At 37.6% G+C, this 19,399-nt stretch overlaps 2 protein-coding genes across 4 annotated transcripts; both read right to left on the bottom strand.

The window, feature by feature from the left end:
- Window positions 1-974: 974 nt before the first annotated feature.
- On the bottom strand, window positions 975-4,420 carry ADCL (D-aminoacid aminotransferase-like PLP-dependent enzymes superfamily protein). 2 transcript variants are annotated; one of them, XM_028084956.2, is made up of 5 exons: window positions 4,075-4,420; window positions 3,823-3,896; window positions 2,723-2,901; window positions 1,961-2,637; window positions 975-1,355 (listed from the first exon to the last, which is right to left on the bottom strand). In XM_028084956.2, the coding sequence occupies exons 1-5, from the start codon at window positions 4,196-4,198 to the stop codon at window positions 1,261-1,263; spliced, it is 1,149 nt and encodes a 382-aa protein (XP_027940757.1). In that variant the 5' UTR covers window positions 4,199-4,420; the 3' UTR covers window positions 975-1,260. The 2 variants fall into 2 exon arrangements, with proteins under 2 accessions (XP_027940757.1, XP_027940759.1); XM_028084958.2 differs by having other exon boundaries at window positions 3,823-3,869; window positions 4,075-4,419.
- Window positions 4,421-7,043: 2,623 nt separating this feature from the next.
- LOC114194190 (cyclic nucleotide-gated ion channel 1-like) lies at window positions 7,044-14,083 on the bottom strand. Of its 2 annotated transcripts, none has more exons than XM_028084287.2 (8): window positions 13,868-14,083; window positions 13,464-13,578; window positions 12,597-13,164; window positions 12,269-12,481; window positions 9,864-10,159; window positions 9,373-9,484; window positions 8,372-8,608; window positions 7,044-7,876 (listed from the first exon to the last, which is right to left on the bottom strand). In XM_028084287.2, exons 2-8 carry the CDS (start codon window positions 13,493-13,495, stop codon window positions 7,175-7,177), a joined length of 2,160 nt encoding a protein of 719 aa, XP_027940088.1. In that variant the 5' UTR covers window positions 13,496-13,578; window positions 13,868-14,083; the 3' UTR covers window positions 7,044-7,174. The 2 variants fall into 2 exon arrangements, with proteins under 2 accessions (XP_027940088.1, XP_027940089.1); XM_028084288.2 differs by having other exon boundaries at window positions 13,665-14,061.
- Window positions 14,084-19,399: the final 5,316 nt, after the last annotated feature.

Below are 19,399 nucleotides of genomic sequence, written 5' to 3'. Positions count from 1 at the left end.
AGATTGGTCTTTTGGATTTCAGTAAACAAAAGGTCACTTGCTAGATTTCAAGAGAAGATGAAATGTGGCTATGGCATAAAAAGATAGAACACTTAAACCTCAAATATATTTCAAAACTTTCAAAGAAAAATCGTGTTCGAGGTTTACCAAATCTGTGTCTTGGAAAACTCCCCTTCTGTGTAAAGCATGTAAAAAGGGAAATAATTGAAAAACTCTTTTAAACATACTTGTGTTTCCACTCACAACCTGAAGTTCGGGAGATAAATGTTATGGTCTAGCCATTATTGATAACTACTGTACATACACATTGGTTTTCTTTTAATGTTTTTGAAATAGTGTAAAAGAATACAAACGGAGCAAGGTTTCTACATCTCGAACATGAGAAGTGATCATGATACTAATAAAGAATCTCAAATGTGTTGAATCTAATACCATATATCACAATTTTTCTTCACTATGAACACCTCAACATAATGGAATAATAGAAAAAAGAACTGAACTCTAAAAATTCTTTTACCCAAAACTTTTGAGCAAAGGCAGTGAACGCTGCTTTAGCGAGTAAAGGAGTCTCTGAAATCATTTGCATAAGTGCCTCTGTGATTAAAAATCATGCCAACCAAAGAAAGGGTCATTCACCGCAGTCCGCAGCATGCAGCTATTCTGTGATTAATAAGTTGCTTTCCAAACAAGCTTTCCAGAAGATTTTATAAACGCTCCATAAAACATTTTGGAAGCTTTTCATTACGTTTCTAGAACAAACATCCTAAATATACAAGGATTTTAAAAGGTAACTTTGTTATTATACTGTTATAAAGAGCTGCACTAAAAATATATGATGATGCAATAATTGCGGGAAAAAGTGGCATGCCATTTTGCCACCAGTTGAATTTAATCATTGAAATCTTTCAGTTGATTAACATACTCTAAATGCTTTTAATTAGATTTTTTTGTCAAACAGCTCATGACTAACAGTATAGCTGTAACATTGTAGATAAACTTATGTGCTTCTGAAAATTTCAACAAATTCAAAGTGCCACGGGTATGAGAAGCAAGTCTCAAAAGGAACGGTTCATGAAACCACAACACATGAACACACTTGAAAACTAAGCTCCATGGAATATACTGATTCTTACAACACTACAAGCTTTACAAACTACGTAGCAATGGAGTTACTAAAAGGCATTCCTGTTGGAGTTGGGGCATCACAACCACTGATGATGAATCTTCATTACAAAATGTAGGGAAGGAAATAAAGTAGTGTCAATATGGAACAGGTATACGAACGCTAGAGGGTCCTGATTTCATGTCATCAACAATTAGATTGAAGAGCGCCTGTGTTACAGGGCCTTCTTTGCCTACAATGAATGCATGACAATGAATCAGCTCATAAGAAGGTACATACATTTACTCAAAATGATTACAGAAACTGTGTCTGATGGACCAAGCGAACAGTAAATCAAGAGAATGAATGCTAATTAAAGGGTCCCCTCTACTGACAAGGAACGCACAATGCAAGTTAGCAACAGTTCACAATTTAACATATTGCAGGTCAAAAGACCTCGACCAAACAATATTCCATGATCATTTTCAAATTTAACCGACTAACAACCAAATGTAAAACTTTTGGAGATAAAATCTTGTGTAGAGACAAGAGAATCAGAGAAAAAAATGCATTAAGGAATATTCATTGGCATGATCAAACTATCAACATGACCAAATATGAGGCAAGGAAAGCTTGACAGGCATTCCCTTCAAGAGGAAGGTCGGGAGTCAATTCTAAAGTAGAATCCTATATTTATCATTATTATCAACAATTCACAATTCAGAAGTTAATTTTAACTTGTGGAGAAACTAATTTCATTTTTCTCTCTTACTTTTTTTAAAAGTACTTGCATAGAAGTTCCCTCCAAACATACACTAAATCGTATAAAATTTTGCTGCGAGAAATAAAAGCACTTACCATCACCAATAACGTGTTCATCCCACTGCACTACAGGGCAAACAAGAATTCCACTGCCAAGAAGCATCATTTCTTCTGCTTTCTTACCTTCTTCAACAGTCACATTTTTCACCCTTATCCCCTTAAGCTTACCCTCCCTTAACAAATCCTCGGCAAGGGTTAAAACTCTCTTAGCTGTGCAGCCACTTAAAATTTTGTCAAAGTGAGGCATTATTAGTTCTTTCTCTTTAGTGACAAAGGCCACATTCATATTAGGCCCCTCTGCCACAAAACCTTCATCATCTAACCAAATTCCTACAAAAGCACCAGCTTCTTCAGCTTCCACCTTTGAGAGGACATTTGGAAGATAATTCACACTCTTGGTAATGGCAAACTTGGGGTGTTTAATGGGAACAGATGAAGTAACAACTTTAACTCCCCTGAAATTAGGCGACGATGACAGATCCTGTATTACTATTGCATAAAGACTTGATTGGTGGCAGTTAGAGGGAGATAACTGAAAGTCCCCAGGTCCTGCGGAGAGCCAATACCTAAGTGATCCTTTTCTACACTTGGAAGCACTTACAGTTTCTATTAGTATTCTCCTTATGCTTCCACGATCAAATGGGGGATCTATTTTAGACAAGGATGCTGAACCTAAAAAGCGATCAAGGTGTTGATCTAGCTCATATAGGTATCTATAATGCACACAATACACCATTTGACTGCTTTAGAAAATAGAAAACAAAGTGTTAATGTCATTGAGAAGTAGAAATCACTAACCCGTTCATTATTGCAGCAGTATCAAACACACCATGGCCTCTGTGGACCATGTGGTCATCCATGGGAATAACCATAGCAGCTGGGTCTGTTGTTATCCCATCAAAAATACTAGAATACATAGCAAGGAATTGTTGCTTTCCCTTTATCTTTTCTCTAAATGATTTTAGCCTTTCATAGGCCTTGTGCGTTCAAAAAGAAGAAAAGAAAATACGAAAAAAGATTTAGTTAGTAATACTAAAATCACATATTCAAAATAATTATTTTCCCTATCTGATTTCACTCTGTACAAAAGTAATTATCTTTACTTACGACACACACATTTTTTTGTCACAAACATAACTTTTAGACCTTTGACTAGCTTGAATTGAACAAAACGAACCCTCTCTTTTCTAACACAGTTTATTATTAATTGGGATTTATGTGAGTTTCGCTAGTATAAAATATCTCAAATTAACTTGAGATATAGCCAAATTATAATATATAAAGACGAGCATTATGTCATCTTTGTTAGACCACTATCAGATCATTCACAAACATCTACTCCCGTATGCAGTGAATTGCATCTAATATTGACAATTAAACAACCATTGATAATCCACAAGTCCTTTGTGAAATCCCAAATTAGTGCTTTCTAAAAGCATGGTTGGAAATAGATCTAAACAAAAAAAATTATAATCTTTTAAAGTGATTTATGTCTAACTCAACTCCTGAAAACTGATTTGTAAGTTTAGAATTTTCCTCCCTTGTATATTCCTCACTTGGAATTTTTCTCCAATGCACCCTGGGCTAGCTACATAAATAACACACAGTATGACCCTTTTAATGGATATAGGATAGTCGCCAAATATCATCTTACAAAATAATTTACATCTACCTCAACCTCACAGAAAAAATAGGTTTGAAAATTGAAAGTAATCCCATTTAATTTTAAAGATTGTTATAGGAGAGATTAGTCGTCAACAAAATTGGTAAATATTCAGTAACAATACAGTTAACAAAAAAAAAAGAAAAAAACTGCTAAGAGAGAATATTCTACAGTCACGATAGCCTCTAACCCGAATCACAAAGAAAAAAGAGTGAATAGAGAGATTAGATTAGACCTCCGAGGAAGTCAAAACCGGAACACGAGATACTTGAGTTTTAGAATCTGCAATGTCAACGCGCCATGAGTTTCCTAAAGCAACATTGATTAGAAGGACACGAGAAAGTAAAATTTTTAAAAAGTACAATATGAAAATTTCTTTTTCTTCTTAGTCTTGTATAACTTAATCATGTAAAAATCGTACAATCTTCTTCTTCTATTCTAATTTATGAGAATTCATGTTCAGAAATAGAGTGTCCAGAAAACGCACCAGAGGAGGGTCCTGATTGGTAGGAAGCAGCGAGAGCGGTAGGGAAGTGGCGATGGAAGCAGTGGCCATGCCGCGGAAAAGAAAGAGAGTGAGAAATTTGCGAAAGGAATGGCAGAGAAGCCATGTTCAAGAAGAGAACTCAGAAGCGATTGGAGAATGGCAGATTCGTTGGTTGGCTTTGTTTTGTGTTTTGCAGTAAACAAAGATGGTCGCAACTAACTTAAAGAATTGTTCGTCCTCCATCTTTCGATCAAATATAATATAACATTTTCTTTTCAGAATTACTTTGCCTTTTATATTGCTTCCAACTTTATCGATGGAGTCGGGGAATCAATCCGATTGAAAGAGACAAATTCTGGAGTTTGAGAAAAATAAAAAATGAAATTTTGGGGTTTATTTATGTTACCAACGACCCAATAAGATATTTGAAAATATTTTTCATTCCAACTAATAATATTTTTTTTATAAATCTGGGTTTTATTTATAATCGCCCTAGACTTTCTCTCTCCCATTACCCTCTACATTTCTTTTCTTCTGAGAAAACAATCCCCTTTAATTTCTTCTCTCATCTCATTCGTTGGCTGGTATTAGAGTGTGAAAAAAAAAATTATAAGTGAATACAAATTTAAAAGACCAAAAATATGAAATTTTATAAGTGTATATAACAATCACCTAAAAGAGGGATAACGGTTTTTTACATTGAAATACACCGAAAGTGCTCTAAATTAGGGACACCATGGGACTATTAAAATTGTTTCGACATAGCACATAATTGAGTTAATCTCATTCTTAGCCGTGTTGGGAAGAAGATCCACCTGCAACATGTTCTTATAATTTAAAATAAAGAAATATTTAGAATATTTATTAAGTTTTGTACACTACACCAACGAGTCAAACAACCATGACTAATGGACCGGTTTATAGGTTGATAATTAATATAAAATATGATCGATGGATTGACATTCAGTGTGATTAATAAAATCTAAAAATAGCTTAATATAAAATAGCTAAGTAATCGTATTAAGGTATAATTGGGTCGTAATTAGGTTAATGGTAAGTAAAAGCTCATTATAAATAATATAAATAGGAGGTTCAAGTAAGGTAGTTCTTTATATTGATTACTGCATTTAATACCAGACACCTATTGACTTAAGCATCAAAGTGTCTTTTACAAGTACCACTCAAATAGTTCAAGACGATCAGAACATACTTGATAATGGACAAATTGGAGACAAGAGTGACCGGAAGTCCAAGCCTACAAGGAGTTAATTTTGTCTTATCGATCTTGTAGAAACATGTTGACATCCACCGTGAGGCCAAGCGAGCATTACTTTCTCCCATGGTAACCACAAGGCACATGAACAATGTAGTAGTGGAGGAGGCATTGCAAGAGCAACAGATGGACCCTATGGTTATGATGAGATAAATGAGGAGGGAGATGGATGCAATGAAGAGGAAGTACCAGGAAGAATTTAAAGCCTTACACATCAAGAATGTGCTTATAAGGCAGAATAGGGGAATGAAGGAGCTTGTTCCTTCTACCCTAACTCAACCCGAACCAACCAAATCCTCGTGGCCCAAATCGACCGACTCAAGGAAGCAAATATCATGACCCATCTGCCATAGTCACAGTGAACATGACATGAATGCACTTGTTCATTACTGATATCATGGAGACTCCTTTACTTGGAAGATGCTAGTATTTAAGGAGTACAATAGGTCAACCGACCCAAATGAACCCGTCAGTAGGAAAAGGATAAGAAATGATCTACTATGAATGCAAATAACTTGGGCACACGCAAACAGAATGCCCTAAGTTGAATAGAAAATCCAAGTTTAAAAAGAAGAGTATGATGGCCACAAGGGAAGATTCAAACTCAACTTCAAAATTTAGCTCAAAAGAAGAACACATTAATCCATGTCTCACGGAAGACATAGATGATAAGGTAACTTTGAATCCTCAATCTTCTCTCAAATTGCTTCTCACTCATCATCCGAGGAAGAAGTTGAGAATGCTCTAGCGTATGAGGATCTTCTCACCGGTTGTAATTAGACTTTTTAGCAACATTTTAAATTAAAGCAAAAATTTAAAGATTTTCTTCTAAAAGACAAAAAACTTAAGCGGGATCATGTTACAACTAAAGTGAAAGTGTTAAGTCCAAAGCAAACTCTCTAGTGAGATGCTAAAAAGTTTGAACGTCTACAAAGAAAAACCACATGCTACAAGCATGATTTCTAATTTTTTTTTTCAAGAGCTCTAAAGCTCTAAATATTTTTGTTTCATACTCTATATATATTTGGAAAACTTGGTCTAGGCTATGATATGAAAGGTTTGAAGAAGATAAAGAAAATGTTTTCTAAAAATGTTAAAGGTGTTTTCCAACATTGTGGGAAACTTGGGCATGTTAGTGCCAAATGTGAACGTAAGAGGATTTCCCTCGGAAAAATTTAAACAAGATCATGTTACAACTAATGTGAAAGTGTTATGCCTAAACCAAACTCTCTAGTGAGACACTAACAAATTTGAAAGTCTAGAAAGAAATGTAGATCATATTGAAAAATTTATATAACCAACTTCTAAATATGGCTAAATTTGGACTAGTCCATTTCGTCCTTTAACCTAAACTAACTAAAAATTTTAATTGAATATATAGATTGGATTTTTTTGGATTATCTATATTTAAAAATCTGAATTTAGAGAACGGATATTCAATCTATAAAATATATAAAATGTATATCATATTGAAATCCTGATTCAATAAAATAGATTTTAAATTGATTAAATATTTAATAAAATGGGACTTAAATAGATTGGATCCAAGCAAAAGTGAATTGGATTAATTTTGCCGTTCCGTATCAATTAACTTGGTAGATAGATAGAATGATAGGTAGATAAACTCCATTTTTATGCCTTTGATTACTGAATAACGAAATACTTTAGAGTAAAAGAAAAGAAGAAACCAAAAACATATTAAAAAGCATTAAATAACAAGATATTATTATATATACAACTTGCCTTGTTCTACCAAAATATTACATATACAATTGTACCAAAACATGAATCCATGTTCATCATTTGTGCTTCCAACTCACACACTCCCTATTCCTCATCCGCAGTAAAATCAGGTTCTGCAGGCTTCTGAAGCAGCATGGGGGGTAATCTCTCAGGCACCCTACCCTTCTTTGCACCATTACGCCTAAGCAATGTAAGAGCATTAGCAGCAAACCTTGAAGCATATATTGTAGCACCAAGGCTGGGTGAGCTTCCACCAGATTTACCCAACACATTCTGCAGCCTATTCTCCTCTTCTTCAACCAGGGACTCTTCAAGCTTCCTCTTACTATAGCGCCGCCACGCAGCTTGGATGAAACACGCCGCCCAGCTGCGCCATTGTTGGGAGTAGAACCGGAAAGTGTGGCGTAGCTGCTTGCTGTGCAGGCGCCGGAACTGTGATGCCACAAACTTCAAGTCATGAGCTTTGAGAGCAAAGGCTTCCACTTCTGAAAGAGTCTGAACAGTTCTTGTTGAAGTGGGAAGGTTGGATGAGGAATGAGGATCCAAGGCCCATGTCAGAAGCTCCTCTCCACAAAAGTCACCAGCTTTCAGATACTCAGAGTTGAAGAAACCAGTTCTTCCACCGTTCGTTGTTATGGTCAATAACTTACCACGCATTATGAACAGCATCTCATCAACCGGGTCTCCTTCCCTCACAATGTAGCTTTCTTCGGTGAACAGCACCGGCTTCAGACGGTCACACATTGCATCCAGAAGTTGTTCATCCATTTTCTCAAACATTGGCACCTTTCGTGGGTTCACACAACACACAAAATGTTCAATGAATGTCATTAAAACCACACAACTGTTGTTGCAGAATGCCAGAAACTAATTTTGAAACAAAACTAACTGTTAGAGAGTATCTTCTCTGTTGCAAGGTCTAAAACCTGAGTTTTGTGAAACTTGTCCATTGAAATTTACTAACATGACATAAAGTTATAAGATTAACCTTGGATCATATAAGTTTGAAAAAACTACTGTTCTGTCTTAAAAACATCAATATAACCAGATAAAACATGTCTTAAAAGTGAAATGACAACTTTTTGTTTTGTTCAAGGTTGTTTCTAGTTGGGCTTTTGTCTTGCCCCCGTTTATTACTAAAAACATTGGATACTCATAGTAATCTTTAAAATTAAAAGTAGGTGTTTTGGAAAAGAGATATTCAACAAAGGTAAGAAATTCAAAATATGTGGACAGGAGCAGAAAAGGAACAAAACCTATGAAGGGGACAGGGACACTTACTCTCATCAGCAAAGCCAAACAAAGATGTCGCTTAATGTCTCTTCTTAAATCCTTGGGAAGATTCCGAACCAAATTGTCTTCATCTACGCCTCTGGTTTCTTGCCATTTGTACTGTTCGTATCGTCTTATTCGCACTCTCAGGCCGTCGGGAAGTAATCGGTGAGACATCCACTGTTCTGCATCCCTCCTCTTTACTCTCATCTCCTCCAATCTTGTGGTTGTTGACTGCAAATATGTCTGTTTCAAAACAAGTTTAATTGGTCAAAAAAACGAGAGAAAATATAACAGAATGACTCAGGCTTCTAAATAATAGATTGAGTTTCACATGGCAAATCAAAACTAATACCAACTCTTTCTCTATTTGCAACTATACTCCTTATCAAATTAATTTACCTCTACTAAACTCATCACTACTTTTACTGTTTGTTGTAGCATTGTTCATAACTCATTTATTTTAGGCCACAACAAGAATTGTAGAAATGTGATGAAAAGGCTAAGGAGACCAGCGTTTGAGTATATGATTAGAAGATGGATAAGAAAAACTAGTTCGGCAGTTGTTCCTTGGAAATCCCATAATTCAACTAGGATGTCTTAATTCAACTAGCAAGATAAAAACATTTACTGACCTTACAGAACAACAGTATTCAATTCAAAGAAGGAAAAGAAAACGACAAGAAAATATGAGACAGGCTTGCAATAAATGTACTACAAAATCCAAAATTAATAAATAGTACGTGTCAGCTCCATTGCATAATTAGATGACATTTTTTTTTTTTGTTTCTATTTAACTGTCATTAACCATTTATACTCTCACCCTTCACCTAATTTTAACTAGTTTAAAGATATACTTTAGTATGATACAGACAGGAAAAGGGTAAAATAAAAAATCTAATAAATATTTTATTGAAATAAAAAAAAAAATAATATTGCATTTCTTAGTTTCTCCAGAAGAACCTTCAACTACCCTAAAAAAGGGAACAGGCAGAGTATTTGGTACGAACCTGCATATTTCCAATGAGGAATGAAAATAACACCAAACCAGATACAGAAATGAAAACTGCAAAACATATTTCCCAGACATAGGTACTTGTTGCCAGGTTCTGACCAAGAGAACTACAATATAAAAAATTACAGAATATTAGATAATAACTTTAGTAATTGATGATCTAACAAGTACATTAATTTAATTGATGATCCATTCATTATATATCTACTAATATCTGCCCAACAACTTCTTGCAAAAACACTTGGACCTGAAGATGCATGCAGTTTGGAAGGAAGAGAACTTGTAAACACAACAAGTCCTCCAACATAAGAGGGAACTATCATAAACATTTCCATGCTTTGAGCAACAGTACAAAAAATACTCTTATTATTGCACGTCAAACCCCAAAAGAAGCCACAAAATAGTAAACTTATTGCAACATAATATGATCTACCTTCAAACCTAAATTCATACCGAATAGTAAAAATAAAAATCAAAGAAGTGCACCTCAAATTTTTTAAGCCCCACCAAAAGCAGTAAAAGAATTTTTGTGGAAAATCTCTTGACTCCACAACACCAGATTGAAGAGCATCAAGGAACATTCCAAAATCAAAGAGATTTTTATCTGCATTCTGAATTGGGCAAGAAGTATTCAGGAATGTCGAAATTTTGCTCAACCCACCCAAATAATCATTGCAATACATATCTGCCTTGCTACACACTGCTGTATTATTTCGACAGGCTTCTTGCCAACATGAGGTTTCTCGTTCTATAGAAAACAAGTACCAAAAGGCACCCGCAACCTGCAAAAGAAATTAACTCAGCAATCACAAAGAAGTGCAAGCTACATCAATTCAAAGCTCCAAACTTCCATTAATTATTATATTTTGTAAGAAAAATGCAAATTGATGTGTCATATTTAAACCTGCAATACTAGGAATTAAAATAAAAAGGTACATGGTAACTACAATATGCATGGACACTTAAGAAGTATTAACATACACAGGCACCAACATGAAAACTTTTTAACAAAAATTTGAAGTATTATCTCACACCTGACACAAATCCCTAAAATGTGTCCAACACGGGCACATCAACATCTTTTACAGTATATAAATGATGAATAAGAGATCATTAACAACCTACTGATCACAAAATTTATCTAAATTGACATAAAGAGAAAGGTGCAATAGAATTTATTTTGCAGTCTCAAACACAACTAGGAAACTCTTGTGGATCTCACTTCAGCTAGATATATGCCCAAATCAATATATATATATATATATATATATATATATATGTATATATATATATATATATATATATATATATAAGTCAGTGTAAATCTCATATTTCTAAGTTGATTACGTTGAGAGCGTCAAGATTGTGACTTGGCTTACCTAGCCTACGACATAAGACAACCGATGTACTTTATGATAATCAACAATTGTCCCACTAAGAATTGAACTTTTTGATTGTAACTTGACTCATCTACCCTAACACGGGATAACAATGTAACCTACAATAATTTCTCCCTCAACAATTATCCACTAGTAATTGAACTCTTACCACAAGACCAAAAGTTATAGCTTATAATCAGAACACAACTTTTTCTACTTTAAAATATAGCATCCCAAGTGCCGCATTTTGTTATGGCTTAGTCCACCTAGCCTACACCATGAGACAATTGATGCACCTTACATCAACAACTTACCACGATTCTAGAAATTAGCATATCAAAGGTAGTTAACCTTTCATGTTGCATCTCCACTTAAGGTGCTTCAAGGTTTGTGGGTGATATTCCGCAGAAATTGTTGGTATTTATTTAACAGTAAAAGAACTTAATTCCAACAATATTGTGTAGAAAAATTTAGACAGAGAAAGATCATTTGGAAACTGAATTGGTCTCTTTTTATTTTTTTTCTTCCTCTCTACTTTTTGCTTACATCTTGTAGCACATTCAAAGACATTTTAAAGACTGAAAATAACTTTTTAGAATTTAACAGTACTAACATTTAGAAATATAGAGTCACACATGAATACCATTAAATTATTTTAAGAAGCCTTCATTAAGTATTCAATATCCCTCAAACACCTATGACAACTTAGTATTCAAAATTGCCATGATTACCGTGACCATAAATATTATAATTTGCTTAGGAATAAAATGGGGCAAGAAAAAAAACCCGACTAGAAAGCTTTAACAAAACCAGAAATGTTGTTAACAAGTAAAATCATGACATGTTTCATTAGAATTTAGTATTTCTGAGAGTAAGTTTCAAAATCCAATTTTCCCATGGAAAAGAAAATATACCCACCTCTCACCAGGGGTGTTGGAAGTCTCACATTAATTAAAGATAAAGTGATTTAAGAGTATATAAGTGGATGCAAACCTTATCTTATAAGACAGTTTTGTAGGATTGAGTAGACTTAAAGTTCACTTTTTAATAAGGGGAATGGAAATCAAATAAACCATATGATTGCCACTGGAGTAGTAGGGTTTACAATTCACTGTAAAGAGAGGTAATAAATGGAGATGGTCATTCTAAAGCTAGGACTCTTTAGAAACTATTCTATTATGCAATTTTCATTTTGACCGTCCCTATCATAAACTAGCCAATTCAATCTTCAAATACCTGCATCTAATAATCTATATGTCTGTTATGCAACTAGCATAGCATGCAGAAGTGCAAGTGAAGATCCCAACCCACTTATGCGTGTACACATAGCCTCCACAAAAAAGACAACATCTGAAAAGTTATAAATAACTGCTCGAACAAAACAGAAAAAAAAAAAGGACCAGTAAACCCAGAAATAGCAAGTAAATAACACAAACAAATACCTATATGAGAGCAATATCCTCAAAATTCATTTTCGATGTATGTAAATGAAAGTATATAGCATAAACTTACATGACTTGCAAGCATGTAAAGAAAGAGATTAAATGCAGCTCCAGCCCAAGCAGTTTCAGTGAGAATGCCAGAGGCCCTTGTAACTTCTCTATATAATGGAATGATTCGCAATAAACGAGGCACGTATTGGAAGAAGACAACAAATTTCAGCAAGTTCTTGGTATTAAGTGATTTAAAACCACTCATCTTTGGAATGATAACTAGAATCACCACCTAGCAATATTATACCAATCCTTGAATCAATAAGATCACCAATGAACCCCACAATGTAAAATTGAATCTACAATAAGATCTTAATGGGACATAGAGAAGATGAAAGTATGCATACCTGTGGGAGGGGAAGAACAGCAAGAATGTCAACAAAGAAATACGATGATAGATACCTCTTTGCTATTGCCCAAGAATCTTCAACCAAAACACCTCTTCCAAATACACGAGAAGAGGGAGCAATGAATCCAGTACGAAATTGGAAAATCATGTGGATTATATAAAAAGCATCAGAGAAAGATCTTAAGACAGTTGCTGTAATCTCCATCTTAATGTCCAGTGAAAGACATTTTTTCTCATCATCAATAACCGGAACATAAAAGAACAAAGGATCCAGTGATACTGCGATAACACATAATAAGACAAAAATCTTGTTCCACCTTTGAAGGAATGGACCCTGTGGATCAAGTATTTTCTTTCTAGAACTAAAGCTTCTACAAAGAACACTACTAAAGGGAAAAGATTTGAATGATGTTCTGAATCTTTTCATCCTATCAGAACCAGATTCCAATCCATTTTGAAACTTCTCCGAAACTGAACTTAATGTAGTTCTAAATATCCCTGACTGTGAAATTTTAGTGTCAGAATAATTGCCCTCAGAACTCTTCTCCAAATTTGAATCCCGAAACCTGAACATCACATACATATTAAACAATGAATAAATGACAATATAAACTCAGTTCCTAGTAAAAGATGTCTTCCATATAAGTACTGATTAAGGCAAATAAACTTCTGTAACATAAGGTTGGTAATTTGGAAGTTCTAAACACTTTGATTTGGAGAAGTAGTAACTGAACTGTGACCCTTACCCTCAACCGCAAAAATGAAAAAAACACACTACGGATAAAAAGTAGAATGCTTCTAAAATTTCCATAGACAGCAACATAAAATCACTGAGAGTAAATAAGACACGCATCATCAAACTAACCTAACAAACTTCTCTTGTTGTGCAGTACTCATTATTATAGCCTACTTCAAAATGCCGCAGAACCAGCCTTGTAAATCTCATTGAATACCTCCTTCATGAACCATACTCCCTTATCCTGAAATGAATAACAAACATTGAAAAACACAAACCGATGAAATCAATGTAAACATGTAATGTTAAAACAAAACAAATTTGTGATACCCAAAAATACAGTTCTCAAGCGTGATTGTATAAGATTCCATTAAAAACAATGTTGTTTTTTTAACGGAACTTTTCGTTGAAAATAACTAACATGTCGACGTTGATTAAACTCCCAGATTTCGACAAAACTGTGGTGAACTAGAAAAAGAAGTAACGGAACATTAAAAGTGGAGAAAAACAACAAAAACGGAGAAAGCAGGAACCTGAAAAGTGAAAAGTTTGAAGCAGTTTGCGTTGGAAAATGAAGGTAGAGAAAGAAGAAGAGGAGGGATTGAATGAAGCGCGTAGGAAGGGCTATGAAAGCAGATAGCAAGTGAAGAGGGAATGAAAAAGAAGACGCAGATAGAAGAGACGAAGGTTCGAGGAAAGGAGCGAGGAAGTGACAGTTACTACAGCAAGGGGTTGGTTTTTTCTACATTAAAGAGTTAATATGTGAGTAAAGTTTGGGTTTTTACAGAGAGTGGAGTTGGAAAATGTGGGGAGTGAGATTTTGTTTGGTGTGTGAATGGGGATGATGAAACACGACAATTCATGTGAGTGGTCGGTCCCACCGAAGTTTAAAGTTTAAATTGTTAAATACGTTACTTTTGTCTGGTTTGTGTGTCGTGCGTTTATTCTGTTCTGGTGGGGGTCGAGTCAAGTCCGTTGACAACAGGGGTCGTGCCTCTACGGAATTTTCCAAACCAATGCACGCCGTGTTGGATGCGAGGAATTAAATAACGGAGTTTAGAACAAGAAACTTTAATCACAGTACTGCTACCCCCACTTCTTCTAAGCAATACAGTAAAGAATAATTGTTTTTGTCTTTATAATTAATATTTAAAGTTTAACTGCTTTCAAATTTAATATATTTAGATCTAATAATTCTTTAAATTAGAAGTTACTTGTATTTATAAGAAGATTCACTTTAAAAAAATTTGACTAAAATTTTGAAGTAATAGAAAATATATTTATAAGACTTCAAATTTGGGGTGTTAGAAAATAAACTTCTGAAATTAAAAACTTGGAATACTACAACAAATTAAACTATATCATCCAGGATCGGGTCTGAAGGACTACATTGGCACGCCTAAAGCCCGGTTTATCGCCTAATTTTAGTTGGATGCCCAAAAAACAACATCGGGCCAAAAACCAACATTCAAAAGTTAACCTAGGTATTGGCCAGACCCAACATCCTTAAGTCGACCAAAAACCAACTTCCAGAGACCAGTCGAATTATAAGATTAAGATTTTCGGTTGATAAAAAGGGATTCTAGATTTTTAGCTGGGATTTTTAGAAATTATGAAGTGGTTTATATTATCTTTTGTAAGCTTAATACCGTATTATATTCGTATCCTATAGGTATAGGAGATGTAAATAAAGCATTATCTTCAGGTAATGAATATACATGACTTATAACTAGAGGTGTCAATATGGTCCCAAGCCCATGGGCCAGTCCTGGCCCACTCTTCATAAAGCTCCTTTTTAGGGGACCCCCAAATGAGGGGGTCAAAAAAAAGCCCCAACCCCCAAAGCCCCCTTTCTAGTGGGTTAGGACTAGGGTTAAGGTGGGTTAGCTCCCCAAATAATACTACATTAAGCTAGAGTCAAAGATCAAGTTGAGCGACCCGAACGGGCCCGATGACCCGGACGGGTTCGACGACCCGGACGAGCCCAATGACCAGGACAGGCCCGATGACAAGGACAGACCCGACGACCAAAATGAGCTCGACGACCAGGACGGGCCTGAAATCCCGGACATGCCAGACAACACGGACGGGCCAGACGACCAAAATGGGCCCGACGACCAGGACGGGCCTGACAACCCGGACATGCCAGACAACACGGACGGGCTCGACGACCCAAACGGGCCTCAAAACCCGGACGGGCCAGATGAGACAGATAGGCCCTACGACCAAGACGGGCCAAACGATTCAAACAGGCCCAATGATCCACACAGGCCCAACGACCCGAACGTGCCTGACGACTCGTATGGACCCGACGATCCAAACGGGCCCAACAACCTGAACGGGCCCAACGAGCCGAATAGGCTCGACGATCCGAACGGGCCCAACAACCTAGATGTGCCAGACGACCCGAACAGGCCCGACGACCCGAACAGGCCCGATGGCCCGAACGGGCCCGACGAACCAGACAGGTCCGATGACCCAGACGTGCCAGATAACCCGAACGGTCCCGACGACACGAACTGGCCCGACGACATCGACGGGCCCGACGATCCAGACGGACCGACGACCTAGACGTTCCAGATGACCCGAACGGGCCCGATGACCCAGACGGGCTCGATGACCCAAATTTGCCAGACGATCTGAATGGGCCCGACGACGCATACGGGCCCGACGACCCGAACGGGCACAACGAGCCGAGTAGGCCCTACGATCCGAACGGGCCCGACGACCTAGATGTGCCAGACCACCAGAACAGGCCTGACGACACGAACGGGCCTGACGAACTAGGCGGGCCCGATGACCCAGATGTGCCAGACAACCCGAACGGTCCCGACGACCCAGACGGATCGACGATCCAGACGTGCCAAATGACCCGAACGGGCCCGACGACCCAGACGAGCTCGATGACCCGAATGTGCCAGACGACCCGAATGGGCCCGATGACCCTGACGGGCCCGACGACCCAAACGTCCCAAACGACCCGAACGGGCCCGACGACCCAAACGGGCCTGACAACCCGAACGAGCCTGACTACCTGAACGCGCCCGACAACCCGAACGCGCTCGACAAACCAAATGGGCCTGACGACCCGTTCGTGTTGTAGGGCCCGTTCAAGTCATTGGGCATGTGTGGATCATCGGGCCTGTCTGGGTCGTTGGGCCCGTTCGAGTCGTCAGTCTCGTCCGGCTCGTAGGGTCTGTCCAGCTCGTCAAGCCCGCTCAGATCATTGGGCACGTCAGGGTCGGTGGGCCCGTATGGGTTTCGGGCATGTCCGGGTAGTCGGACTCATCGGGTCGTCGGGCTCATCCGGGTCGTCGGGCTCATCCGGGTCGTCGGGCCCGTCCTGGTTGTCGGGTCCGTCTGGGTCGTCGACCCCGTCTGGGTCATTGAGCCCATACGTGTCTTCGGGCTCGTTCGAGTCATCGGGCCCGTTTGGGTCGTCGGGCCCGTCTGGGTCGTAGGGCCCGTTTCGATCGTCAGGTCCATACAGGTTGTCAAGCTCGTTGGGGTCGTTGGGCCTGTCTGGATCATTGGGCCCGTTCGGATCGGCGGGCCCATCCATGTCGTCGGGCCTGTTCATATCATTTGTCCCGTTCGGGTTGTTGGGCTTGTCCGGGTTGTCAGGCTCGTTTAGGTCGTATAACCCGTCTTGGTCGTTAGGCCGATCCGACTTGTTGGGCCGATATGGGTCGTCGGGCCCGTCTGGGTTGTCGGGCATGTCTGTGTCGTTGGTTCCATCTGATCGTCAGGCGCGTCTGGGTTGTAGGACACGTCCGGGTTGTCGGGTCCATACGGGTCGTCGGGCTTGTTTGGGTCATAGGGCCTGTCAGGTCGTCGGGCCTGCCCGGGTCATTGGGCCCGTCCAGGTCATCGAGCTCGTCCGGGTCGTCGATTCCTTCCATGTCGTTGGGCCCGTCCGTGTTGTCGGGTTTGTCCTGTATTCGGGCCCGTCTGGGTCATCGGGCCCGTTCAGGTTGTTGGGCCTGTTTGGATCATCGGGCCCGTTCGAGTCGTCCTTCTTGTCGAGGTCGTCGGGCAGGTCCGAGTCGTTAGACCTATTCGGGTCGTCGTGCTTGTCCGGTTCGTTGGGCCTGTCCCACAAATAGTAATATATTTAAAAATAATAATATATTTTTCATGTGGAAGATGAAAGCCCATGGGTTGGCCCTGGCCCACAGGACTTTTGTAGGATTTTTGGCCCTGTGGGCTTCTTTGTTGGGGGCTTTTTTTCAATGTGTGTTTTTTTGGCCCTAGCCCACATGGGCCAGGGCCAAACCTTGTGGGCTGGGCCAAATTGACACCTCTACTTATAACCGAAATGCTTATAAATAGAAAGATAAACCCAAAGTTAAGGTAACTAGATTTTCTAGTTTGAAGTATCGTTAATTTGAATCATATTATTCATTATTTTTTATTTTCTAGTGTAAGATTTCCAAACTCTTGACCAGAACAAATTGTCACTCATCATGGAACTCGCTAAAACTAGATCATAACCTTACTTATCAATCAACCTATAACAATGAAGACTTCGAGGAACATGAATCATCAAGGTGACAATGTGAATGACAATACCTCGACAATGCAGCAAATTCTACAAACCTTGATATCATCAACAACATTATCATCAATAAGAAACGAAACCTTATGCTTCTTTTGCTTAGGAACAAACATTTGTTTAACATTTTGCACACCTTTCTCAAAGGCTACAAATTTATTGTGTTTTATGTAATTATTCAATTTATGCCCAATCATCTCACATGAAGAACAAAAAGGAGGTATGTTTCATATTCAATATCAACTCCAAAAGCATAATCATTTTTATGCACTAGGAGTTGATTATGTAGCTCGAATAACAAATTTATATCAACAAGAACACAAGAAAGAAACCTTTGGCTTTAATCATAGTGTTGTCATCAAGTGAAAGAGTAGGTTGATCAGTCTTGCTATGGAAAAAATAGTATGTGGTTGCTATTAACCTAAGTGGAGACCATGTATACGAACTCAACATTGAGTTTTGGCTAGTCTCATTGCTATAGAAATAAAATCTCCAAAGGAAGTTCCCTTGCTCTGTCTTTTACTTCTTCTCAAATCCTCAAACATATCATCATTATTGGCACTTATAAGTTGCTTAAGTGTATCGCTAACCGTTAAAGGAAATATATGTTCAAAGAACTCAACCTTTTTTGTCTTCACTATATTATTATGCTCAATTACATCACTTTTAAGAACAAGAAACTCATAGGCAACATTATGTTCTGTATAGCCTAAGAACATAAAAAAAAAATGCATATCCACTACCTCTATGTGTCCTAATCTTTTTAATTTTCTTATTCAATTGATTTTCTACTCTCGCTTTATAAGTTAAAAGACATATCAAAGGCTTCATCTTTATCTTTGATTAAGTATACTAGTGTATATAGAATAATCATACGTTACAAAATAATTTTTACCATCTTTATACATGGTTTGTTTTTTATCAGCTAGATCAATATGAATTAATCCTAAAATTTCAATTTGACATTCTACAAAATGATAAGTTTTCTTGGTTATTTTAGATTCCACACATATATCACATTTCTTACTTTGTTTATCATGCATATTAATTAATCCTAGTCATTGCAATTTTATAGCATACGAGGAATTCATATGTCCTAATCTAACATGCAACACATCATACGAATCAACAATATAAGCAGAAGAATAAGATTCTTTAACAAGTGCATTGGTTCAATTATAGTACTAAGTGTCATATCCAAGGGGATTTGATCAACTTTTATCAAAACTCATTATGTTATTTGGATTTGTGATTTTAAACGTTTGATTGTAAAATGATAGTGATCAAGAACTCAAAGTTAACGACTGAATAAATGAATGATATAACATGTGTTGGGAATTAGACTTCACTACTTTGTTCTTATGCTCGGTTACTGTTTTATTGAATTAACAAGGTTTATTCATTGTTTGTGAAAGTACACTAATGTAATCCAAGACACATGTCTACAGCCTAGGACCTAAAGACATTCAAACTCAGTGTGATTTCTCTACTCCTAATGAATGAACTCATT

The sequence above is a fragment of the Vigna unguiculata genome, chromosome 8 (assembly GCF_037176805.1).
Source record: "Vigna unguiculata cultivar grain cowpea cultivar isolate G323 ecotype 2 chromosome 8, ASM3717680v1, whole genome shotgun sequence".
Taxonomy (NCBI): domain Eukaryota; kingdom Viridiplantae; phylum Streptophyta; class Magnoliopsida; order Fabales; family Fabaceae; genus Vigna; species Vigna unguiculata.
Note: the sequence above shows the minus strand (reverse complement) of the source record. Positions and strands in the feature narration are given on the sequence as shown.

Bases quoted from the DNA above. Each gene is read 5' to 3' on its own strand.
- ADCL (XM_028084956.2), bottom strand. From the start codon at position 4,198: ATGGCTTCTCTGCCATTCCTTTCGCAAATTTCTCACTCTCTTTCTTTT. The intron at 3,897-4,074 runs GTGCGTTTTCTG...ATGTTGCTTTAG, and splicing joins CCAATCAGGACCCTCCTCTG to GAAACTCATGGCGCGTTGAC. The intron at 1,356-1,960 runs GTAAGTGCTTTT...CATTCATTGTAG, and splicing joins TGAACACGTTATTGGTGATG to GCAAAGAAGGCCCTGTAACA.
- LOC114194190 (XM_028084287.2), bottom strand. From the start codon at position 13,495: ATGAGTACTGCACAACAAGAGAAGTTTGTTAG. The intron at 13,165-13,463 runs GTTAGTTTGATG...TGTGATGTTCAG, and splicing joins CAACAAGAGAAGTTTGTTAG to GTTTCGGGATTCAAATTTGG. The intron at 9,485-9,863 runs GTGCACTTCTTT...TTTATATTGTAG, and splicing joins TGGGGCTTAAAAAATTTGAG to TTCTCTTGGTCAGAACCTGG.